Source organism: Carcharodon carcharias, assembly GCF_017639515.1.
Source record: "Carcharodon carcharias isolate sCarCar2 chromosome 3 unlocalized genomic scaffold, sCarCar2.pri SUPER_3_unloc_2, whole genome shotgun sequence".
NCBI classification, from domain to species: domain Eukaryota; kingdom Metazoa; phylum Chordata; class Chondrichthyes; order Lamniformes; family Lamnidae; genus Carcharodon; species Carcharodon carcharias.
Genome location: NW_024470530.1, coordinates 109762 through 135000, shown reverse-complemented (window position 1 = coordinate 135000; position 25239 = coordinate 109762). Strand labels below are relative to the sequence as shown.

The 25239-nt window shown below is 53.7% G+C and overlaps 1 protein-coding gene across 1 annotated transcript in view; it reads right to left on the bottom strand.

The window, feature by feature from the left end:
• LOC121273394 (nuclear receptor-binding protein 2-like) overlaps nucleotides 1-25239 on the bottom strand; it is a gene marked incomplete at both ends in the record, with an annotated part of 42149 nt that overhangs the window by 4897 nt on the left and 12013 nt on the right. The window contains 3 exons of the mRNA XM_041180572.1: nucleotides 13720-13814; nucleotides 22221-22261; nucleotides 22398-22487. Of these exons, the coding sequence (XP_041036506.1) occupies nucleotides 13720-13814; nucleotides 22221-22261; nucleotides 22398-22487 (226 nt within the window). The remainder of the gene's footprint in view (nucleotides 1-13719; nucleotides 13815-22220; nucleotides 22262-22397; nucleotides 22488-25239) is intronic.

Sequence of the window (25239 nt, the reverse complement as noted above, 5' to 3'; positions counted from 1 at the left end):
ACCCCCACCTAGAGGAGCGAGAGGACCCGGAGACAGTGACCCCCCCCCCCCACCTAGAGGAGCGAGAGGACCCGGAGACAGTGACCCCCCCCCCCAAACCTAGAGGAGCGAGAGGACCCGGAGACAGTGACCCCCCCCCCCACCCCCACCTAGAGGAGCGAGAGGACCCGGAGACAGTGACCCCCCCCCCACCTAGAGGAGCGAGAGGACCCGGAGACAGTGACCCCCCCCCACCTAGAGGAGCGAGAGGACCCGGAGACAGTGACCCCCCCCCCCCCCCACCTAGAGGAGCGAGAGGACCCGGAGACAGTGACCCCCCCCCCCAAACCTAGAGGAGCGAGAGGACCCGGAGACAGTGACCCCCCCCCCCCAAACCTAGAGGAGCGAGAGGACCCGGAGACAGTGACCCCCTCCCCCCACCCCCACCTAGAGGAGCGAGAGGACCCGGAGACAGTGACCCCCCCCCCCCCCCACCTAGAGGAGCGAGAGGACCCGGAGACAGTGACCCCCCCCCCCCAAACCTAGAGGAGCGAGAGGACCCGGAGACAGTGACCCCCCCCCCCCACCCCCACCTAGAGGAGCGAGAGGACCCGGAGACAGTGACCCCCCCCCCCACCCCCACCTAGAGGAGCGAGAGGACCCGGAGACAGTGACCCCCCCCCCCCACCCCCACCTAGAGGAGCGAGAGGACCCGGAGACAGTGACCCCCCACCCCCACCCCCACCTAGAGGAGCGAGAGGACCCGGAGACAGTGACCCCCCCCACCTAGAGGAGCGAGAGGACCCGGAGACAGTGACCCCCCCACCCCCACCTAGAGGAGCGAGAGGACCCGGAGACAGTGACCCCCCCCCCCCCCCACCTAGAGGAGCGAGAGGACCCGGAGACAGTGACCCCCCCCCCCCACCTAGAGGAGCGAGAGGACCCGGAGACAGTGACCCCCCCCCCCCCACCTAGAGGAGCGAGAGGACCCGGACACAGTGACCCCCCCCCACCTAGAGGAGCGAGAGGACCCGGAGACAGTGACCCCCCCACCCCCACCCCCACCTAGAGGAGCGAGAGGACCCGGAGACAGTGACCCCCCCCCCCCCCCCCACCTAGAGGAGCGAGAGGACCCGGAGACAGTGACCCCCCCCCCCCCACCTAGAGGAGCGAGAGGACCCGGAGACAGTGACCCCCCCCCCCCCCCACCTAGAGGAGCGAGAGGACCCGGACACAGTGACCCCCCCCCCACCTAGAGGAGCGAGAGGACCCGGAGACAGTGACCCCCCCACCCCACCTAGAGGAGCGAGAGACCCGGAGACAGTGACCCCCCCCCCCACCCCCACCTAGAGGAGCGAGAGGACCCGGAGACAGTGACCCCCCCACCCCCACCCCCACCTAGAGGAGCGAGAGGACCCGGAGACAGTGACCCCCCCCACCTAGAGGAGCGAGAGGACCCGGAGACAGTGACCCCCCCCCACCCCCACCTAGAGGAGCGAGAGGACCCCGGAGACAGTGACCCCCCCACCCCCACCTAGAGGAGCGAGAGGACCCGGAGACAGTGACCCCCCCCTACCTAGAGGAGCGAGAGGACCCGGAGACAGTGACCCCCACCCCACCCCCACCTAGAGGAGCGAGAGGACCCGGAGACAGTGACCCCCCCCCCCCCACCTAGAGGAGCGAGAGGACCCGGAGACAGTGACCCCCCCCCCACCCCCACCTAGAGGAGCGAGAGGACCCGGAGACAGTGACCCCCCCCCCCCCCCCCACCTAGAGGAGCGAGAGGACCCGGAGACAGTGACCCCCCACCCCACCCCCACCTAGAGGAGCGAGAGGACCCGGAGACAGTGACCCCCCCACCCCCCCCACCTAGAGGAGCGAGAGGACCCGGAGACAGTGACCCCCCCACCCACCCCCACCTAGAGGAGCGAGAGGACCCGGAGACAGTGACCCCCCCCCACCTAGAGGAGCGAGAGGACCCGGAGACAGTGACCCCCCCCCACCCCCACCTAGAGGAGCGAGAGGACCCGGAGACAGTGACCCCCCCACCCCCACTAGAGGAGCGAGAGGACCCGGAGACAGTGACCCCCCCCCCCCCACCTAGAGGAGCGAGAGGACCCGGAGACAGTGACCCCCCCCCCCACCTAGAGGAGCGAGAGGACCCGGAGACAGTGACCCCCCCCCACCCCCACCTAGAGGAGCGAGAGGACCCGGAGACAGTGACCCCCCCCCCCACCCCCACCTAGAGGAGCGAGAGGACCCGGAGACAGTGACCTCCCCCCCCCACCCCCACCTAGAGAGCGAGAGGACCCGGAGACAGTGACCCCCCCCCCACCTAGAGGAGCGAGAGACCCGGAGACAGTGACCCCCCCACCCCCACCTAGAGGAGCGAGAGGACCCGGAGACAGTGACCCCCCACCCCACCTAGAGGAGCGAGAGGACCCGGAGACAGTGACCCCCCCCCCCCCCCCACCTAGAGGAGCGAGAGGACCCGGAGACAGTGACCCCCCCCCCCACTCCCCCACCTAGAGGAGCGAGAGGACCCGGAGACAGTGACCCCCCCCACCCCACCTAGAGGAGCGAGAGGACCCGGAGACAGTGACCCCCCCCCCACCTAGAGGAGCGAGAGGACCCGGAGACAGTGACCCCCCCCCACCCCCACCTAGAGGAGCGAGAGGACCGGAGACAGTGACCCCCCCCCACCCCCACCTAGAGGAGCGAGAGGACCCGGAGACAGTTGACCCCCCCCCACCCCCCACCTAGAGGAGCGAGAGGACCCGAGACAGTGACCCCCCCCACCCCCACCTAGAGGAGGCGAGAGGACCCGGACAGTGACCCCCCCCCACCCCACCTAGAGGAGCGAGAGGACCCGGAGACAGTGACCCCCCCCCCACCTAGAGGAGCGAGAGGACCCGGAGACAGTGACCCCCCCCCCCACCCCACCTAGTGGAGCGAGAGGACCGCGGAGACAGTGACCCCCCCCCACCCCCACCTAGAGGAGCGAGAGGACCACGGAGACAGTGACCCCCCACCCCCCCACCCCACCTATGAGGAGCGAGAGGACCTGGAGACAGTGACCCCCCCCCCCCACCTAGAGGAGCGAGAGGACCCGGAGACAGTGACCCCCCCCCCCCCACCCCCCACCTAGAGGAGCGAGAGGACCCGGAGACAGTGACCCCCCCCCCCACCCCACCTAGAGGAGCGAGAGGACCCGGAGACAGTGACCCCCCCCCCCCCACCTAGAGGAGCGAGAGGACCCGGAGACAGTGACCCCCCCACCCCACCTAGAGGAGCGAGAGGACCCGGAGACAGTGACCCCACCCCCACCCCCAACCTAGAGGAGCGAGAGGACCCGGAGACAGTGACCCCCCCCCCCCCCCCACCTAGAGGAGCGAGAGGACCCGGAGACAGTGACCCCCCCCCCACCTAGAGGAGCGAGAGGACCCGGAGACAGTGACCCCCCCCCCCCCCACCTAGAGGAGCGAGAGGACCCGGAGACAGTGACCCCCCCCCCACCTAGAGGAGCGAGAGGACCCGGAGACAGTGACCCCCCCCCCACCCCACCTAGAGGAGCGAGAGGACCCGGAGACAGTGACCCCCCCCCACCCCCACCTAGAGGAGCGAGAGGACCCGGAGACAGTGACCCCCCCCCCACCTAGAGGAGCGAGAGGACCCGGAGACAGTGACCCCCACCCCCACCTAGAGGAGCGAGAGGACCCGGAGACAGTGACCCCCACCCCCACCCCCACCTAGAGGAGCGAGAGGACCCGGAGACAGTGACCCCCCCCCACCCCCACCTAGAGAGCGAGAGGACCCGGAGACAGTGACCCCCCCCCCACCCCCACCTAGAGGAGCGAGAGGACCCGGAGACAGTGACCCCCCCCCCCCCACCTAGAGGAGCGAGAGGACCCGGAGACAGTGACCCCCCCCCACCCCCACCTAGAGGAGCGAGAGGACCCGGAGACAGTGACCCCCCCACCCCCCACCTAGAGGAGCGAGAGGACCCGGAGACAGTGACCCCCCCCCACCCCCACCTAGAGGAGCGAGAGGACCCGGAGACAGTGACCCCCCCCCCACCTAGAGAGCGAGAGGACCCGAGACAGTGACCCCACCCCCCCCACCTAAGAGGAGCGAGAGGACCCGGAGACAGTGACCACCCCCCCCCCCCCACCTAGAGGAGCGAGAGGACCCGTAGAACAGTGACCCCCCCCCCCACCCCACCTAGAGAGCGAGAGGACCGGAGACAGTGACCCCCCCCACCCCCACCTAGAGGAGCGAGAGGACCCGGAGACAGTGACGCCCCCACCCCCCCCCCACTAGAGGAGCGAGAGGACCCGGAGACAGTGACCCCCCCCACACCCCACCTAGAGGAGCGAGAGGACCCGGAGACAGTGACCCCCCCCCACCACCACCTAGAGGAGCGAGAGGACCCGGAGACAGTGACCCCCCCACCCCCCACCTAGAGGAGCGAGAGGACCCGAGACAGTGACCCCCCCACCCCCACCTAGAGGAGCGAGAGGACCCGGAGACAGTGACCCCCCCCCCCCACCCCCACCTAGAGGAGCGAGGAGGACCGGAGACAGGTGACCCCCCCCCACCCCCACCTAGAGGAGCGAGAGGACCCGGAGACAGTGACCCCCCCCCACCGGCTAGAGGGAGCGAGAGGACCCGGTAGACAGTGACCCCCCCACCACCCCCACCTAGAGGAGCGAGAGGACCCGGAGACAGTGACCCCCCCCCCACCTAGAGGGCGAGAGGACCCGAGACAGTGACCCCCCCACCCCCCCTAGAGGAGCGAGAGGACCCGGAGACAGTGACCCCCCCCCCTCCCCCACCTAGAGGAGCGAGAGGACCCGAGACAGTGACCCCCCCCCACCTAGAGGAGCGAGAGGACCCGGAGACAGTGACCCCCCCCACCCCCCCACCTAGAGGAGCGAGAGGACCGGAGACAGTGACCCCCCCCCACCCCCACCTAGAGGAGCGAGAGGACCCGGAGACAGTGACCCCCACACCTAGAGGAGCGAGAGGACCCGGAGACAGTGACCCCCCCCCCCCACCCCCCCACCTAGAGGAGCGAGAGGGACCGGAGACAGTGACCCCCCCCCCCACCCCCACCTAGAGGAGCGAGAGGACCCGGAGACAGTGACCCCCCCCCCACCCCCCACCTAGAGGAGCGAGAGGACCCGGAGACAGTGACCCCCCCCCCCACCCCCACCTAGAGGAGCGAGAGGACCCGGAGACAGTGACCCCCCCCCCCACCTAGAGGAGCGAGAGGACCCGGAGACAGTGACCCCCCCCCCCCACCTAGAGGAGCGAGAGGACCCGGGAGACAGTGACCCCCCCCCCCACCCCCACCTAGAGGAGCGAGAGGACCCGGAGACAGTGACCCCCCCCCCCCACCCCCCACCTAGAGGAGCGAGAGGACCCGAGAGACAGTGACCCCCCCCCCCCCACCCCCACCTAGAGGAGCGAGAGGACCCGGAGACAGTGACCCCCCCCCACCCCCCACCTAGAGGAGCGAGAGGACCCGGAGACAGTGACCCCCCAACCCCCCCACCCCCACCTAGAGGAGCGAGAGGACCCGGAGACAGTGACCCCCCCCCCACCCCCACCTAGAGGAGCGAGAGGACCCGGAGACAGTGACCCCCCCCCCACCTAGAGGAGCGAGAGGACCCGGAGACAGTGACCCCCCCCACCCCCACCTAGAGGAGCGAGAGGACCCGGAGACAGTGACCCCCCAACCCCCCCACCCCCACCTAGAGGAGCGAGAGGACCCGGAGACAGTGACCCCCCCACCCCCCACCTAGAGGAGCGAGAGGACCCGGAGACAGTGACCCCCCCCCCACCTAGAGGAGCGAGAGGACCCGGAGACAGTGACCCCCCCCCCACCCCCACCTAGAGGAGCGAGAGGACCCGGAGACAGTGACCCCCCCCCCCACCTAGAGGAGCGAGAGGACCCGGAGACAGTGACCCCCCCCCCCACCCCACCTAGAGGAGCGAGAGGACCCGGAGACAGTGACCCCCCCCCCCCCCCCCACCTAGAGGAGCGAGAGGACCCGGAGACAGTGACCCCCCCCCACCTAGAGGAGCGAGAGGACCCGGAGACAGTGACCCCCCCCCACCCCCACCTAGAGGAGCGAGAGGACCCGGAGACAGTGACCCCCCCACCCCCACCTAGAGGAGCGAGAGGACCCGGAGACAGTGACCCCCCCCCTCCACCTAGAGGAGCGAGAGGACCCGGAGACAGTGACCCCCCCCCACCTAGAGGAGCGAGAGGACCCGGAGACAGTGACCCCCCCCCCACCCCCACCTAGAGGAGCGAGAGGACCCGGAGACAGTGACCCCCCCCCCCACCTAGAGGAGCGAGAGGACCCGGAGACAGTGACACCCCCCACCCCCACCTAGAGGAGCGAGAGGACCCGGAGACAGTGACCCCCCCCCACCTAGAGGAGCGACAGGACCCGGAGACAGTGACCCCCCCCCCACCCCACCCCCACCTAGAGGAGCGAGAGGACCCGGAGACAGTAAACCCCCCCCCACCCCCCACCTAGAGGAGCGAGAGGACCCGGAGACAGTGACACCCCCCCCACCTAGAGGAGCGAGAGGACCCGGAGACAGTGACCCCCCCCCTCCACCTAGAGGAGCGAGAGGACCCGGAGACAGTGACCCCCCCCCACCCCCACCTAGAGGAGCGAGAGGACCCGGAGACAGTGACCCCCCCCCCACCTAGAGGAGCGAGAGGACCCGGAGACAGTGACCCCCCCCCACCCCCACCTAGAGGAGCGAGAGGACCCGGAGACAGTGACCCCCCCCACCCCCACCTAGAGGAGCGAGAGGACCCGGAGACAGTGACCCCCCCCCTCCACCTAGAGGAGCGAGAGGACCCGGAGACAGTGACCCCCCCCCCCCCCACCTAGAGGAGCGAGAGGACCCGGAGACATTGACCCCCCAACCCCCCCACCCCCACCTAGAGGAGCGAGAGGACCCGGAGACAGTGACCCCCCAACCCCCCCACCCCCACCTAGAGGAGCGAGAGGACCCGGAGACAGTGACCCCCCCCACCACCCCCACCTAGAGGAGCGAGAGGACCCGGAGACAGTGACCCCCCCCCCCCACCTAGAGGAGCGAGAGGACCCGGAGACATTGACCCCCCAACCCCCCCACCCCCACCTAGAGGAGCGAGAGGACCCGGAGACAGTGACCCCCCCCCCACCCCCACCTAGAGGAGCGAGAGGACCCGGAGACAGTGACCCCCCCCCCCCTCCACCTAGAGGAGCGAGAGGACCCGGAGACAGTGACCCCCCCCCCACCCCACCTAGAGGAGCGAGAGGACCCGGAGACAGTGACCCCCCAACCCCCCCACCCCCACCTAGAGGAGCGAGAGGACCCGGAGACAGTGACCCCCCCCACCCCACCTAGAGGAGCGAGAGGACCCGGAGACAGTGACCCCCCCGACATAGACATGTAGAAACTAGGAGCAGGAGTAGGCCATTCGGCCCTTCGAGCCTGCTCCGCCATTCATTATGGTCATGGCTGATCCTCTATCTCAACACCACATTCCTACTCTCTCCCCAAACCCCTTGATGCCTTTAGAGTCTAGAAATCTCTCTATTTCCTTCTTAAATATATTCAGTAACCCGGCCTCAACAGCCTCTGTGGTAGAGAATTCCACAGGTTCACCACCCTCTGAGTGAAGAAGTTTCTCCTCATCTCAGTCCCAAATGGTCTACCCCATATCCTGAGACTGTGGCCCCTCGTTCTAGATACCCCCCCCCCCCGAGGAAACATCATCCCTGCATCCAGTCTGTCCATCCCTGTCAGAATTTTATATGTTTCAATGAGATCCTCTCTCATTCTTCTAAACTCCAGTGAATACAGGCCTAGTCGGCCCAATCTCTCCTCATACGACAATCCTGCCATCCCAGGAATCAGTCTGGTGAACCTTCACTGCACTCCCTCTAAGGCAAGTATATCCTTTGAAGTATTGTGTGCAGTTCTGGTTGCCTAACTACAGGAAGGATATCAGTAAGATTGAGAGTGTGCTGAGAAGATTTACTAGGATGTTGCCGGGTCTTAAGGAGTTGAGTTACAGGGAAAGATTAAACAGGTTAGGACTTTATTCCTTGGAGTGTAGAAGAATGAGGGGAGATTTGATAGAAGTTTACAAAATTATGAGGGGTATAGACAGAGTAAATGTGAGTAGGCTCTTTCCACTTAGATTAGGAGAGATAAACACGAGAGGACATGGCTTTGGGGTGAAAGGGGAAAGGTTTAGGGGGAACATTAGGGGGAACTTCTTCACTCATAGAGTGGTGAGAGTGTGGAACGAGCTGCCATCTGACGTGGTAAATGCGGGCTCACTCTTACGTTTTAAGAATAAATTAGATAGATACATGGATGGGAGAGGTCTGGAGGGTTATGGACTAGGTGCAGGTCAATGGGACTAGTGGAATAATATTTTGGCACAGACTAGAAGGGCCGAATGGCCTGTTTTCTGTGCTGTAGTGTTCTATGGTTCTTTGGTTGTATGGTTTTAAAGCAGAAAAAGCTGCAAACACTCGACAGGTCAGCAGGAAAAAGGTGAGATGAATGTTTCCAGTCAACGACTCTTTGAACTAGAAGATGTTGCAGATGACCAGTCTATTAGAGTGAGTAGACCCAGTGCAGAAGAGACAAGGGAAAGAAGCGACTATATTTATGAAAGAAAGGTACTAAGGAGTGATCTGTAGAGGAGAAACACGTCTGCAGTATCTGCGACTCGAGGAGCTTTGCAGCTTTGGCTCAGAGTCATCAAGCTGGAGGCTGAGCTGCAGACACTGTGACACATCAGGGAGGGGGAAAGTTACCTGGATGCTTTGTACCAGGAGATGGTCACACCCATTAGGATAGGGCCTCGATTTGGAAGGTGGTCAGGGATAGGAGGGTCCGACTGTAACTGAGGCAGGTAAAGGGACTGAGAGGGCAAGAGTGCATGAGGTCGGCCTCTGCAATTGTCCAGTAGGTTTAAGCTTCTTTCAGCTTATTTGGATGAGAGTGGGGGCTGCAGGGTGGAGGAAGTGACTGACCATGGCACCGTGGTACAGGAAACCATTCAAGTGGGGGAAGCACAAAGTAATGTCGTGATAATAGGGGGCAGTATAGTGAGGGTGATTGACACTGTTCTCTGCAGCAAAGAGTGAGAGTCCGGACAGCTGTCTTGCCTGCCTGGTGCCAGGGTTCAGGACGTCTGCTCAGAGCTGGAGAGGAATTTGCAGTGGGAGGGGAAGGATCCAATGGTCATGGTCCATGCAGGTACCAATGACATAGTCAGGATGAGGATGGAGGCTCCACATACTCAGTATGAGGAGCTGGGCACCAAATTAAGAAGCAGAACCTCAAAGGTAATAATTTCTGGATTATTACCTGATCCACCTGGAAATTGGCATCAGGAAAATCAGATTAGAGAGATGAAAGCGTGGTTCAAAGGCTGGTGTGGGAGAAGTGGGTTCTGGTTTGTGGGGCACTGGCACCAATACTGGGGAAAGTGGGGTCTGTACCATTTGGACGGCCTACACCTGAATCGTGCTGGGTCTGGAGTCCTCACAAGCTGCATAATTTATTTCGAGAGGACTAGAATATAAAAGCAGGGATGTGCTGCTGAGGCTTTATAAGGCTCTGGTCAGACCAGAATATTTAGAATATTGTGAGCAATTTTGGGCCCCGTATCTCAGGAAGGATGTGCTGGCCCTGGAGAGGGTCCAGAGGAGGTTCACAAGAATGATCCCAGGAATGAAAGGCTTAACATATGAGGAACGTTTGAGGACTCTGGGTCTATGCTCGATGGAGTTTAGAAGGATGAGGGGAGATCTGATTGAAACTTACAGAAATCTGAAAGGCCTGGATAGAGTGGACGTGGGGAAGATGTTTCCATTAGTAGGAGAGACTAGGACCCAAGGGCACAGCCTCAGAGTAAAGGGAAGACCTTTTAGAACAGAGATGAAGAGAAACTTCTTTAGCCAGAGAGTGGTGAATCTATGGAATTCATTGCCACAGAAGGCTGTGGAGGCCAGGTCATTGAGTGTATTTAAGACCGAGATAGATAGGTTCTTGATTGGTAAGGGGATCAAAGGTTACGGGGAGAAGGCGGGAGAATGGGGTTGAAAAACCTATCAGCCATGATTGAATGGTGGAGCAGACTCGATGGGCCGAATGGTCTAATTTCTGCTCCTATATCTTATGGTCTTATGGTCTTATAACTGGGGAAGTAGAGAGGGTTTTAAACTGAATAGTGGGGGCAAGGGATCAAATTTCAGAAGATGTGGTAAACCAAAGAGTAGAGACGAGGCAAAAGAAAAAAGTACTAATATGGGGAATGATAAACATTCTGTGACAGGAAGGGACAGAGTACAAATCTAAGAGTAAATCAGAAGATAAAGCTAGAAGCTACAATAATAATAATAAGACAAAACTAAAGACTCTGTGTCTAATGCACGTTGAATTTGACACAAAGCAGATGAACTGATAACGCAAATTGAAATATATAAGTACGATCTGATAGATATAGACCTGGCTACAGGTTGCCATAAATTGGGACCTGCATATTGAAGGGTATGTGATGTTTAGGAATGACAGGAAGTTAGGAAAAGATGGAGGTGCGTCTCTGTTAATTAATGATGGTATTAGCGCATTAGAGCGGGATGAACTAAGTTCAGGAACCAGGATATAGAAGTGATTTGGGTTGAGATAAGGAATGATAAAGGCAGGAAGCCACTTGTGGGAGTGGGGTGCAGGCCCCCTAATTGTAACAAGGTATAGGACAGGGTATAAAAGAAGATATAATGAGAGCTTTCCAGAAAGGTACAGCAATAATCATGGGGGATTTTAATTTAGATATAGACTGGAAAAATCAAATAGGCAAAGATAGCCTAGATGAATTTATAGAATGTTTTTCAGATAATTTCTTAGAACAGTACGTTTTGGAGCCAACCAGAAAGCAGGCTCTGCTAGACCTGGTATTGTGCAATGTGGTAGGATTGATTGATGATCTCCTTGTGGAGGCACCCCGAGGTAGCAGCAATCAAAATATGATTGAATTTTACATTCATTTTGAGGAGAAACAAGTGCGACCATGACTATTTTAAACTTAAATAAGGACAATTATGAGAGCATGAAAGCAGAGCTAGTTAAAGTGAACTGGCAAATGAGGTTAAGGGATACATCAATAGAAGTTCAGTATTAGATATTTAAAGGGATATTTCAGAATACACTTTTATATTTAACCACGGATGGTGGGCCCTCCCCTTGAAATTTTTCTTTCTCATTGGAATGTATATATTGGAAAGAAGTTAAAGACAAAATCAGACTTAAAGAAAAAGCATATAATTACACAAAGACGGGTGGCAGGTCAGAAGATTGGAAAGAATATGAAGAACAGCAAAGAATGACAAAAAGATTAATAAGGAGGGAAAAATTAGAGTATGAGAGAAAGCTAGCTAGAAATATAAAGACAGAGCAAGAGTTTTTATAGATATTTAAATAGGAAAAGAGTTAACACAGTGAGCTTGGGTCTTATAGAGATTGTGCTTGGGGAATTGATAATGGAAAGTAGGGAGATGGTGGATAAATTAACCAGGTATTTTGCTTCAGTCTTCACTATAGAGGACACCAGTAACATTCTGAAAATAGCTGTAAATCAGGAAATGGAAGGGAGGGAGGAACTTGGGAGAATCACAATCACCAGGGAAGTGGTGCTGTGCAAACAGTTGGGGCTGCGGCTGACAAATCCCCAGGTCTGGGGGGGGGGGGGGGGAACTTCACCCTAAGGTCTTGAAAGAAGTGGCGAGTGAGATAGTTGATGCACTAGTTTTAATTTTCCAAAATTCCTGAGATTCGGGGAAGGTTCTGTTAGATTGGAAAATAGCAAATGTAACTCTTTCATCCAAAAAGGGAAGAAGACAGAAAGTGGGAAACTACTTAATTAGGCCAGTTAGCCTAACATCTGTCACAGGGAAAATGTTAGAAGCCATTCCTAAAGATATTATAGCAGGGCATTGAGAAAAGATCAAGGTGATTAGGCAGAGTCAACATGGGAGTTTTGTGAAAGGGAAATCATGTTTAACCAATTTGTTGGAGTTCTTTGAAGGAGTCATGTGTGCTGTGGATAAAGGGGAACCAGCGGATGTGCTGTACTTAGATTTCCAGAAGGCATTTGATAAAGTGTCATATCAAAGGTTATTGCGGAAAATAAAAGCTCATGGTGTAGGGGGTAACATATTGGCCTGGATAGAAGAGTGGCTGCCTAACAGGAAACAGACAATAGGCATAAATGTGTCATTTTCTGGTTGGCAGGATGTGGCCAGTGGTGTCACAGGGATCAGTGCTGGGGCCTCAACTTTTTACAATTTATATAAATGACTTGGATGAAGGGACCGAAGGAATGGTGGCTAAATTTGCTGATGTCACAAAGATAGGTAGGAAAGTAAGTTGTGAGGAGGACATAAGGAGTCTACAAAAAGATACAGATAGGTTAAGTGAGTGGGCAAAGTTCTGGCAAATGGAGTATAATGTGGGAAAATGTGAAATTGTCCATTCTGGAACAAAAAGAAGCATATTATCTAAATTGTAAGAGATTGCAGAGCTCTGAGATTCAGAGGGATCTGGGTGTCCTAGTGCATGAATCACAAAAGATTAGTGTGCAGGTACAGCAGGTAATTAGGGAAGCGAATAGAATGTTATCATTTATTGTGAGGGGAATTGAATACAACAGGAGGGAGGTTATGCTTCAGTTATACAGGGCATTGGTGAGACCACATCTGGAGTATTGTGTACAGTACGGGTCTCTTTATTTAAAGAAAGATGTAAATGTGTTGGAAGCAGTTCAGAGAAGGTTTACCAGACTAATACCAGGAATGGGCAGGTTGTCTTATGAGGAAAGGTTGGACAGGTCAGGCTTGTATCCACCGGAGTTTAGAAGAGTAAGAGGCGACTTGATTGAAATATTCAAGATCCTGAGGGGTCTTGACAGGGTGGATGTAGGCAGGACATTTACTCTTGTGGGAGAATGTAGAACTAGGAATTATTGTTAAAAATAAGGGGTCCCTTATTTAAGGCATAGATGAGGAGAAATTTTTTCTGTTAGAAAATCTTGCGTCTTTGGAACTCCATCAAAAGGCAGTGGAAGCAAGGTCTTTAAATATTTTTAAGGCAGACTGAGATAGATTCTGGATTAACAAGGAGGTGAAAGGTTATCGGGGGTGGGCAGGAATGTGCGGTTGAAGTTACACTCAGATCAGCCATGGTCTTATTGAATGGCGGAGCAGGCTCGATGGGCCAAGTGGCCTACTCCTACTCCTAATTTGTATGTTGGTAGATACTGGAGCAGACTTACAAATTGAAATTTGTGATTTGTGATTTCTGGGTCACTGGTACGTGATAAGCAAGCACTCAGTTCGTGAGTGAATGGGCAGCGGGAACTCTGATCGTTTCTACTCAAGACTATTAACTGTTGGCAGGAGTTGTGTTCGGTCAGACTTTGCCTGGTTAACTCCTGTCCATAGTCTGACAAACCAATCCCTCTAGCCCTCTCCCCACAAAAACCCACAACCTGACCAAAGCAACCAGTCCCTCCTGACCCTTTACCCCAAGCAACAGGTCCCGCCTGGTCCCTGATCCTAAAGAGCTGCTATCTCCTGACTCTTGATGCCAAACAGCCAGTACCTCCTGGGAGGAAGCTGGTTCTGGGAGAGGGGAGGGAGTTACTACCTGACCCAATCTTGATGAGCCCATTGTGTTGAATGAAGATGGTGTCACACGTCAGGGTCCCGTGAATAAGGGGAGGCTCCCACGAGTGCAGGTAACTGTGGGATTTAATACAGAATCAGATATTACTCTCTGTGAACACAGCTCACTCTGTCCATAGAGACAGATGGCCCAACCTCCTCTTCCATGACACCTCAAATATCCTTCCCAGTTTAATCCCAATTCTTTTCACTGTACATGCTGAAAAGTCCTTCCCCACCATCTTATTTATTCCTTCCTCGAATGATTGTGTCACTGGCTGGGCCAGCATTTATTGCCCATCACTAGTTGCCCTTGAGAAGGTGGTGGTGAGTTGCCTTCTTGAACCGCTGCAGTCCATGTGGTGTAGGTACACCCACAGTGCTGTTAGGGAGGGAGTTCCAGGATTTTGACCCATCGACAGTGAAGGAACGGCGATATATTTCCAAGTCAGGATGGTGAGTGACTTGGAGGGGAACTTCCAGGTGATGGTGTTCCCATCTATCTGCTGCCCTTGTTCTTCTAGATGGTAGTGGTCGTGGTTTGGAAGGTGCTGCTGAAGGAGCCTTGGTGAATTCTTGCATCTTGCAGATGGTACACACTGCTGATACTGTGCGTCGGTGGTGGAGGGAGTGAATGTTTTTGGATGGGGTAACAATCAAGCTTTATCCTGGATGGTGTCAAGCTCCTTGAGTGTTGTGGGAGCTGCACTCATCCAGGTGAGTGGAGAGTATTCCATCATACTCCTGACTTGTGCCTTGTAGATGGTGGACAGGCTTTGGGGAGTCAGAAGGTGAGTTACTCGTCACAGGATCCCCTGACCTGCTCTTGTAGCCACAGTATTTATATGGCTAGTCCAGTTCAGTTTCCAGTCAATGGTAACCCCCAGGATGTTGATAGTGGGGGATTCAGTGATGGTAATGCCATTGAATGTCAAGGGGTGATGCTTAGATTCTCTCTTGTTGGGGATGGTCATTGCCTGACACTTGTGTGGTGTGAATGTTACTTGCCACTTGTCAGCCCAAGCCTGGATATTGTCCAGGTCTTGCTGCATTTGGACATGGACTGCTTCAGTATCTGAGGAGTTGTGAATGGTGCTGAACATTGTGCAATCATCAGCGAACATCCCCACTTCTGACCTTGTGATGGAAGGAAGATCATTGATGAAGCAGCTGAAGATGGTTGGGTTGAGGGCACTACCCTGTGGAACTCCTGCAGTGATGTCCTGGAGCTGAGATGACTGACCTCCAACAACCACAACCATCTTCCTTTGTGTTAGGTATGACTCCAACCAGCAGAGAGTTTCCCCCGATTCCCATTGACTCCAGTTTTGCTAGGGCTCCTTGATGCCACACTCGGTCAAATGCTGCCTTGATGACAAGGGCAGTCACCCTCACCACACCTCTGGAGTTCAGCTCTTTTGTCCATGTTTGAACCAAGGCTGTCATGAGGTCAGGAGCTGAGTAGCCCTGGCGGAACCTAAACTGGGCATCAGTGAGCAGGTTATTGCTAAGCAAGTGTCGCTTGATAGCACTGTTGATGATCCCTTCCATTACTTTACTGATGATGGAGAGTAGACGGATGGGGTGTAATTGGCCAGGTTGGATTTGTCCTGCTTTTTGTGTACGGAACATACCTGGGCAATTTTCCACATTGCCGGGTAGATGCCAGTGTTGTAGCTGTACTGGAACAGCTTGGCTAGGGGTGCGGCAAGTTCTGGAGCACAACTCTTCAGTACTATTGCCAGAATTTTGTCAGGGCCCATAGACTTTGCTGTATTCAGTGATTTCAGCTGTTTCTTGATATCATGTTGAATTGCTGAACATAGAAACAAAGGAAGATAAGAGGAGTAGGCCACTCAGCCCATCAAGCCTGTGCTGCCATTCAAGCACCTTTACACAATTTTTCCCCACTATCTCCATATATCCTGACGTCATTGGTATCCAGAAATCAATCGATTCCTGTCCTGAACATGCTCAATGACTGAGCTTAGACAGCCCTCTGGGGTAGAGAATTCCAAAGATTTACCACCCTCTGAGTGAAGAAATTCATCCTTATCTCAGTCCTAACTAGCCTGCCCCTTATTCTGAGAAGGGGGTCATATGTGTGTGCTCTTCCTTCTAAAGGTGTGGAAGCAGTCTGAGTCCACATACACAAGACCCGGATAACATTCAGGACACCTTTGAGGAATTCACCACACAATGGTACCCTGGGTGGGATTTTCCAACCCCATCTCTCACCGGAATTCTCCAGTCCCACCAAAAGTCAGCAGAGTTTTTGTCTGGGCTGCTGAATCCTCCCCCCACCCCCCCGGGCGGTCAAGCCACCATGTCACACCTAAAACACCAATAGTTTCCTCTGGGATTTGTTTGTTTATTATTGCTATTCCAATTCCGTCTTCCGCTGTTATAGCCTGATCTGGTAAAGGGATTTTCACCCTCATTCTGCCTAGATTTAATGTTTCCATTGTATTGAAACCAGCTTGGAATATCTGAACCATTTTGAAATCTGGCAATCATTAATTCCTCTTTGTGTCATAGTGGAACATCTCATTTCTTTCACAAAAATTCCTTAGTGAATTCTCCAAGGCTCCTTCGACAGCACCTTCCAAACCCATGACCACTACCATCTGGAAGCATAAGGGCAGCAGATAGATGGGAACGCCACCACCTGGAAGTTCCCCTCCAAGTCACTCACCACCCTGACTTGGAAATATATCACCGTTCCTTCACTGTCGCTGGGTCAAAATCGTGGAACTCCCTCCCTAACAGCACTGTGGGTGTACCTACACTACATGGACTGCAGCGGTTCAAGAAGGCAGCTCACCACCACCTTCTCAAGGGGCAACTAGGGATGGGTAGTAAATGCTGACCCAGCCAGCAAAGCCCACATCTTGTAAATGAATAAAGAAAAATTTCAAGGCAGTAGATGGTGTCTTTAATAAGCTCACTTTCCAAAAACTGAAGACCAGTTACAACCAGGAGCCTGTCTATATGAGGCACTTCAGCAAAATCCAGCGATTCAAACGTTCATATCGACCCAGGGATCCCCAAATTCAATTCTGCCTATCTGTTATACAAGCAGTTCAAGCTGATGATATGTTCAATTCTTACCTGGAATAACTATACCTGTTTCCTGAAATCTATCAAAGTCTAATCGTTCCGCATGGGTATTTAACAGATCGTCCTTCTGGTAAATTTTATAGAAGAATTCGAATAGAAAGTCAAACCTTCAACACAATTCAACTGACAGACATCCAGCTCACCAAATACTTTGGACTTTATTTCCTATCGGAAGCACTGTTACCAAGGCCATATCCATTTCCTCTTTAGTAGGGAGGTGACCTGTGTATACATAACCACTTCGTACTTCTACTCATGAAAAGGTTCACACTTTGAGAACATCGGAGGACATGCCCTGACAATTTACACCAGCTTTCTGCCATTTTTCACAATGGCTACTAGGATAGTCCAAAAAAATGTCATGTGGTGGAATTTTCTGTCCCCATTGGCGGGTGTCAGCGGACAATATGGCAGAACGACCAAAAATCTGTTTCAAGCCATCGTGAAAGCAGCTTGCAATCGTCCGCTCTGCCAGTCGGGTTAGAGGGGGGAAGGAGTCGGGGGAGTTGGAAGCTGTAAAGGTGGAGGAAGCAGTAAGAATCACAGAATCTTAACAGCACAGAAGGAGGCCATTCAGCCCATCGTGTCTGCACCAGCTCTCCAAATGAGCATTATGACCTAGTGCCATTGCCCTGCCTTTTCCCCATACCCCTGCACCTTGTTTCTATTTAAATAATCATCCAATGTCCTCTTGAATGCCTCGATTGAACCTGCCTCCACCACAAGTCCAGGCAGCGCATTCCAGACCCGACCCACTCGTTGTGTGAAAAAGTTTTTTCTCACGTCACATTTGTTTCTTTTGCAAATCACTTTAAATGTGTGCCCTCTCACTCTTGATCCTTTTATGAGTGGGAACAGCTTCTCCCTATCTGTTCTGTCCAGCCCCCTCATGATTTTGAACATCTCTATCAAATCTCCTCTCAGCCGCCTTCTCTCCAAGGAGAACTGACCCAACCTCTCCAACCTATCCTCATAGCTGAAGTTTCTCATTCCTGGAACCATTCCTGTAAACCTCTTCTGCACTCTCTCCCATGTGTCCACATCCTTCCTATAGTGTGGAGCCCAGGACTGTACACAATACTCCAGCTGAGGTCTAATATAAATTCAACATAACCTCTTTGCTCTTGTACTCTCTGCCCCAATTAATAAAGCCCAGGATACTATCTGCTTTATTAACTGCTCTCTCCATCTGTTCTGCCACCCTCAATAATCTATGCACATATACACCCAGGTCTTTCTGCTCCTGCACCCCCTTCAGAATTTCACCCTTTATTTTATATTGCCTGTCCATGTTCTTCCTACCAAAATGCATCAACTCACAATTCTCTGCATTGAACTTCATCTGCCACCTATCTGTCCACTCCACCAACTTATCTATGTCCTCTTGAAGTTCCACACTGTCCTCCACACAGTTCACAACACTCCCAAGCTTTGTATCATCCACAAACTTTGAAATTGTCCCCTGCACACCAGGTCTGATGGCATCTGCAGAGAGGAACACAGTTAACGTTTCGAGTCCGTATGACTCTTCAACAGAACTAAGGAAAAATAGAAAAGGGGTGAAATATAAACTGGTTTAAGGGGGAGGGGGTGGGACAAGAAGAGCTGGATAGAGGGCCAGTGATAGGTGGAGATAACCAAAAGATGTCATAGACAAAAGGACAAAGAGGTGTTGAAGGTGGTGATATTAACTAAGATGCCTAATCGGAAGATGAGGTGCTGTCCGTCCTTGGCTTGCTGCATTGTTCCAGTGAAGCTCAACACAAACTGGAGGAACAGCACCTCATCTTCCGACTAGGCACTTTACAGCCTTCCGGACTGAATATTGAATTCAACAACTTTAGATCATGAACTCTCTCCTCCAACCCCACCCCCTTTCCGATCCCCCTTTTTCTAATAATTTATATAGATTTTTCTTTTCCCACCTATTTCCATTATTTTTAAATGTATTTCCATCCATTGTTTTATCTCTCCCTTTTAGCCTTTTTCAATTCCTTCACCCCACCCCCACTAGGTCTATCTGTACCTTGCTCGTCCTGCTTTCTACCCTTAATTACCACCTTCCTTAGATCATTTCACCACCTTCAACACCTCTTTGTCCTTTTGTCTGTGACATCTTTTGGTTCTCTCCACCTATCACTGGCCCTCTATCCAGCTCTACCTGTCCCACTCCCCCGCCTTAAACCAGCTTATATTTCACCTCTTTCTATATTTCTTAGTTTTGTTGAAGAGTCATACAGACCCGAAACGTTAACTGTTCCTCTCCGCAGATGCTGCCAGACCTGCTGAGTTTTTCCAGGTATTTTTATTTTTGTTGTAGAAGATTCGCAAAGCCTGTCAATGAAGCTGAAAGAGACCATTACACAATATTCAGTGATAGTGAATATATTTCCAGATTATTAAGTGGTAAAGTATGTGTTCACTCATGCAAGCAACTGTGATCAGGAATTCTTAACTTTTCTAGGCTTCTTCTAGGTGCTGCCCTGACATCCGCAGCAGGGGTGGGGACAGCCTATGTCATGGTCGGCCCTGTGGCCTCTGATGCCTTCAGTGTGGGTCCTCTGGAAAGCCGAGGCCTTGGGAGCCCTGACTTGCTTTAGCTGTCCTCCTCTGGGCCGGCTGTTCCCTCTGCAGTGACAGAGGACGAGGTTGAGGGGGTCACAGACAAAGGGGACTCGGAGGGAGAGAACAGCCTCTGAGATTCCTGAGTGGATGACCCAGGGGTGTCCAGCTGCTGCTCCTCCCTTCGGGTGCCCGAGGGCCCCGGCTTCACTCCTTGAGGGTAAGGAATACCCGGAGGAAGGTTGAGGTGCCCTGTTTCCCTCTCATGTTGCCGCTGCAGGAACTCACCCATGGCTCTCACGCTGGAGTGTGGGTCTGTGCACATCTCCGCGTCCTGCTGGACCAGGTTCTCCGTGGCATCCGCTATCCTTCCCATAGAGACCTCCATACACACACATGTGGGCACGACTACATCAGAGAGCAGGCGGACACACTCCTCCAGCTCCCTAACCCTAACCCCCAACCCCCAACCCCTAACCCCTAACCCCTAACCCCAACCCTAACCACTACATCAGAGAGCAGGCGGACACACTCCTCCGGCTCCCTAACCCTAACCCCAACCCTAACCCTAACCCTAACCCTAACCCTCAACCCCCAACCCCCAACCCCCAAGCCCCAACCCCCAACCCCTAACCCTAACCCCTAACCCTAACCCTAACCTTACCCTAACCCCTAACCCTAACCACTTCATCAGAGAGCAGGCAGACACACTCCTCCGACTCCGCTCCTCCGACTCTGCTCCTCCGGTTTCACTCCGACTCCGCTCCTCTGACTTACGTGCCACTCTGTTGAGGGCTTCTAACAGCTCTGTGTGATCTTCCCCTGCCTTCTGCTGATTCTCCATGATGAGTTGGAAGGCCGAGTCCAGAGGCTCATCACCTGACTGGGACCCCACAGACTCCTCTTCCCCAGCAGTCCTCTGAGTGCCGGGAGTTCGGCTGAACCTGCTGTGGACACGTGTCCACGCGGTGACCACCAGATTGTGAACCCAACTATGCTCTAGATCTAGGTCCCACCGAGGTGTGTGTCTCTGCGCTGGTGCAGGGTGTGGGTACACGATGTGATGGGTCTTCCAGGCCACTTATTTCCAGCTCTTCAATGGAGGAGATGTCCTCTTGGCTGGAGGTGAGGATGTGGATGGAGCTGAGGGACTAGCTGGCTGAGGGTGTCGGTCACTTGGCAGAGCTCCCTGTGAACCAAAGTAGAGATAATAAATGCATGGCAGCAGGGTCAAAAGCAGGAGAGAGAGAGAGCACTCACAGTTGTGTTGAGAGAGGGATGATGTGGTGCAGGATCCTCATGAGGGTGTTCACCACCAACCTCACTGTCACCACAGGCACCAAGCGCATCCTCACCAGTCAGCACGATGGGTGCTCCTCACACTGAGTGAGGGGCCTAATGTGGGGCCACTCCACCCCCGGTCTGGGACCTCTCTCTGCTGATGTGAGCCAGCTTCTCCTGCGTGAAAACAGATGGAGAGAGTGTGAGCAGGACACATGGTACAGGGTGGAATGTTTGTGTGGTGAGCGGAGACATGGATGGGATGAGGGTGTGAATTCCAGAGGGTATGAGCCTGCTGGGGATGTGAGGGTATGTGTGAGAGTTACTGTTGTCCCTCGAGGTGTGAGATCCCTGTGGATGAGTGATGGGTGAGTTGAGAGTGATGAGCAGAGTGAGTTACCCTGGCAGAGCGGAAGAGGTCATTCACCCTCTTTTGACACTGGGTGGCTGTCCTCTTCTGAAGGGTGTTGGCACTGACCACCACCTGCCACCATCTCCCATGCTGGACTGGTGACTTTGCCCAGAGTGGGGGTAGAGGACATCACAGCGAGACCTCCACCGTGTCCAGCAGGCGCCCAAGGGAGGCATGGCTAAATGTGGGGGCAGCATGTTTCCTCCCTTTGACAGGCCTGAGGTGATGGTGTGGTGGATGAATCAGAGGCCACCCCTCCAGTGATCCCTCGTGCTTCCCGGGAATGCATGATTAATGAAGCGGGATTGGGACAATGCAATGCAAAAACCCACCATTGAGGCCAGTGGGTAATATGCCATTTTCCTGCCCACTACTGCACTCAGTGCAAATCTGGGACAATTCTGCCCGTAGTTTCCAACCTTCAAGTTCTTGAGCTGCCCTCTGCTGTCACGGTCTAAGTTTGACAGCCGGGTGCTGGAGGATAGAACTGGAACCAAATCTTTATATTATTACAAACTTTTACACCTTACACATCACACATGCCCGACTGAACAAACACACTTTCAGCCTGTTGCCATTTACATGAGCAAAGATAATATCAAATTCATAGAACCATAGAAACGTTACAGCACAGAAAGAGGCCATTTGGCCCATCTTGTCCATGCCAGCCCGAGTACACCCAGGTGCCCTTTCTAATCCCACCTTCTTGCACCCGGCCCATAGCCCTGCAGCTTACAGCACTTAAGGTGCAGATCCAGGTACTTTTTAAAAGAGTTTAGAGTTTCTGCTTCTAACACCAACTCGGGCAGCGAATTCCAGACACCCACTACCCTCTGCGTAAAAAAGTTCTTCCTCATGTCCCCCCTACACCTTCTGCCATTTATCTTCAATCTATGTCCCCTGGTTCTAGAATTCTCCACCAAGGGAAACAATTTGATCCTGTCCACTCTATCTTTTCCCCTCATATGGAATTAATATCTATTTAACAAGGAGGAAGGATAAGAGAACAGAGAGTGAAAGAGAGGGGCTTCTCACTGACAGGAGAGCTGCTGTTTGATGTTTGCGAGATGTGTAACACAGAATAAAATAAAACAAAATAAGTGACTGACCTGAGGGCAGAGAGGATTTGTGTACACCATCGTCTCCATGCCTGTGCGAGAAAGGACAGAGTTAGAACAGAGAGACAGAGACAGGCAGAGAAAGATAGAGATACACACACTCTTGAGGTTGAATTGAGTTGCCTTATTGCTGTAATGTTACCTGTGAATTTCTCAAAGCTATCTCACCTTCTCATGCATGGTTTTGCGATTTTTCTTTGTTTTTTTCAGGAACTGTTTCAAACTCCCAGATGACATATATTCAGAGATAAAAATAACCTGTGGGAAGACCAATGGCCAGTGGTTATTTATTCACAGATTATTTATATACTATTTATTAGCACATGTGACTCCTTCAAAGAACTCCAATAAGTTAGTTAAACATAATTTCCCTTTCACAAAACCATGTTGACTCTGCCTGACTGTCCTGAATTTTTCCTAATGCCTTGATACAGAGACAGAAACAGGAGGATTATCTGTTGCTGCTCCATGCCATCGTGGACCTGTGAAGGGGAACCGGTGGATGGACTGTACTTAGATTTCCAGAAGGCATTTGACAAAGTGTCACATTAAAGTTATTGAAGAAAGTAAAAGCTCATGGTGGAGGGGGTAACATATTGGCATGGATAGAAGATTGGCTGGCTAACAGGAAGCAGAGAATAGGCATAAATGGGTCTTTTTCTGGTTGGCGAGATGTAATGAGTGGTGTTCCACAGGGATCAGTGCTGGGGCCTGAACAGTTTACAATTTATATAAACGACTTGAATGAAGCTATTGAAGGGATAGTTGCTAAATTTGCTGATGACACAAATATAGGTAGGAAAGTAAATTGTGAAGAGGACATAAGGAAGCTACAAAAGGGAATAGATAGGTTAAATGAGCGGGCAAAGATCTGGCAAATGGAGTATAATACTTCAGTTGAACAGGGCACTAGTGAGACCACATCTGGAGTACAATGTAATATTGGTCTCCTTATTTAAGGAAGGATGTAAATGTGTTAGAAGCAGTTCAGAGAAGATTTACCAAGCTAATACCAGGAATGGGCAGGTTGTCTTATGAGGAATGGTTAGGTTAGGCTTGTATCCACCGGACCTGAGAGGAGTAGGAGGCGACTTGATTGAAACATAAGACCCTGAGAAGTCTTGACAGGGTGGATGTGGAGAGGATGTTTCCTCTTGTGGGAGAATCTAGAACTTGGGGTCGCTGTTTAAAAATAAGAGGTCACTTATTAAAGACAGAGATGAGGCAAATTATTTCCTCTCAAGAGGGTAGCAAGTCTTTGGAACTCTCTTCGTCAAAAGGTGGTGGAAGCAGAGTCTTTGGGCAGGATTTTGCCCTTGGCAGAGGTGCTCAACGGGAGCAGGTGGGGGGCGGTTCGGAAGCCAACCACCTGCCCGTGATCGGCTCGCACCGCCATTTTACGTGGGTGGGGCCAACTGAGGCCCGCCCAGCGTGGAACACGAGGAGCAGCGCTCAGCGCTGCCTGTGCGGGCAGAGGGGAGGAGGGAGAGCCGGGCCTAGCACAATCTTCACACACACGCGCAAAAGAGCGCTTCAATCTCCCTGAGGCACGTAGCGCTGTTTTAAAAAAATAATAAAAGAAATAAAAATGTCATCAAACATGCCCCCCTAATGTGACTCAGTCACATGAGCAGGGACATGTTTTTAATTCAAGTGTTAAATTTTTATTTGATTTTGATTTGCTTTAGGAAACCTCATTCTGCCCGTGGATGAGGATTGCTAAAAACGCAAAGGCCCCTTGGCCTTTTCACCTACCCTGCCAACCGCAAGGCTGAACAGGCAGTGAAAAATTCAACACAATTGTTAACTCACTGGCCTTACTAGGCCTTGTCATTGGCAGCGGATGCCCTGCCCAGCTCTGCCCAGCTCTGCCCAGCTCTGCCGCTCGCCCAGGAAGGCTGGGCCAATGTCTACACGCATTATTTCACACTCCAGCGTGTCATGTGCGCGCCCACCTGCCAAGTGTAATTTTCTGCCCCTTGAGTAATTTTAAGGCAGAGGTGATTATATTTTTGATAAACAAGGTGGGTGAAGGGTTAAGGGGGGTAGGGAGGGATGTGGGGTTGAGGTTACACTCAGATCAGCCGTGATAATATTGAATGGCGGAGCAGGCTCAAGGGGCCGAGTGGTCTACTCCTGTTCCTAATTCCTATGTTCATATGTTCGCAGCCCCCCCCCCACCCCATTCCGCTCTCTGCGGCACTGACAAACCTACTGCTGCTCCTCACAAGCAGTAACTCTAACTGCCCCATTCTATTCTCCCACTGACCACTGCAACCCCTGAGGGCAAACCTTTCTCACTCTCTTCCCATTAAACGCACTCGTTCCAGTGCTGACCCAGTGAACTCTGGCAGCCGATTGGATCTCACTGGCCCTCTTTGCAACTCCCTCCAGAGTTTCTGTTCATTTATGAAGAAGGCCCTTGACACCCCTGTTGACACCTTCCCGCTCTGAGGCCTCCACCAGTTGCCTTGCCCAGTACATCACTGTGACGAGGCAGCTCTTATCACCAAATCACCACCTGACTTGACCCCCTACTCCTCTGGAACTTACCCTTCTCAGGATAAGGGGCCAATCATTTAGGACTGAGGTGAGGAGAAATGTCTTCACTCACAGGGTTGTGAATCTTTGGAATTCTCTACCCCAGAGGGTTGAGGATGCTCCATCGTTGAACACATTTACGGTTGAAATTTGAACACTAAGGCCAGGGTTCTTCCTCTCTGGGTGTGCTGGACAGTTGCAGTGAGGAGCCATCAGGAAGCCGACCATGACTTCACGCTGGTCCATTAAGGCCCGCCCAGTGTGAAATGTGGGCTGCAGTGCTCAGCGCTGCCTGTGGGAGGGGGCAAGCGGGGAACTTGGTGACCTAGCACAGGAAAAGCTCCCCCAGGCACAGAGCTGCCTCAGGGAGATAAAATTAAAAATCAAGAATTGTAAAATGTTCAAAAGAAACATGTTACCTCATGTGACTCTGGCTCCCTGAGCAGGGACATGTTATGGATGAAATGTA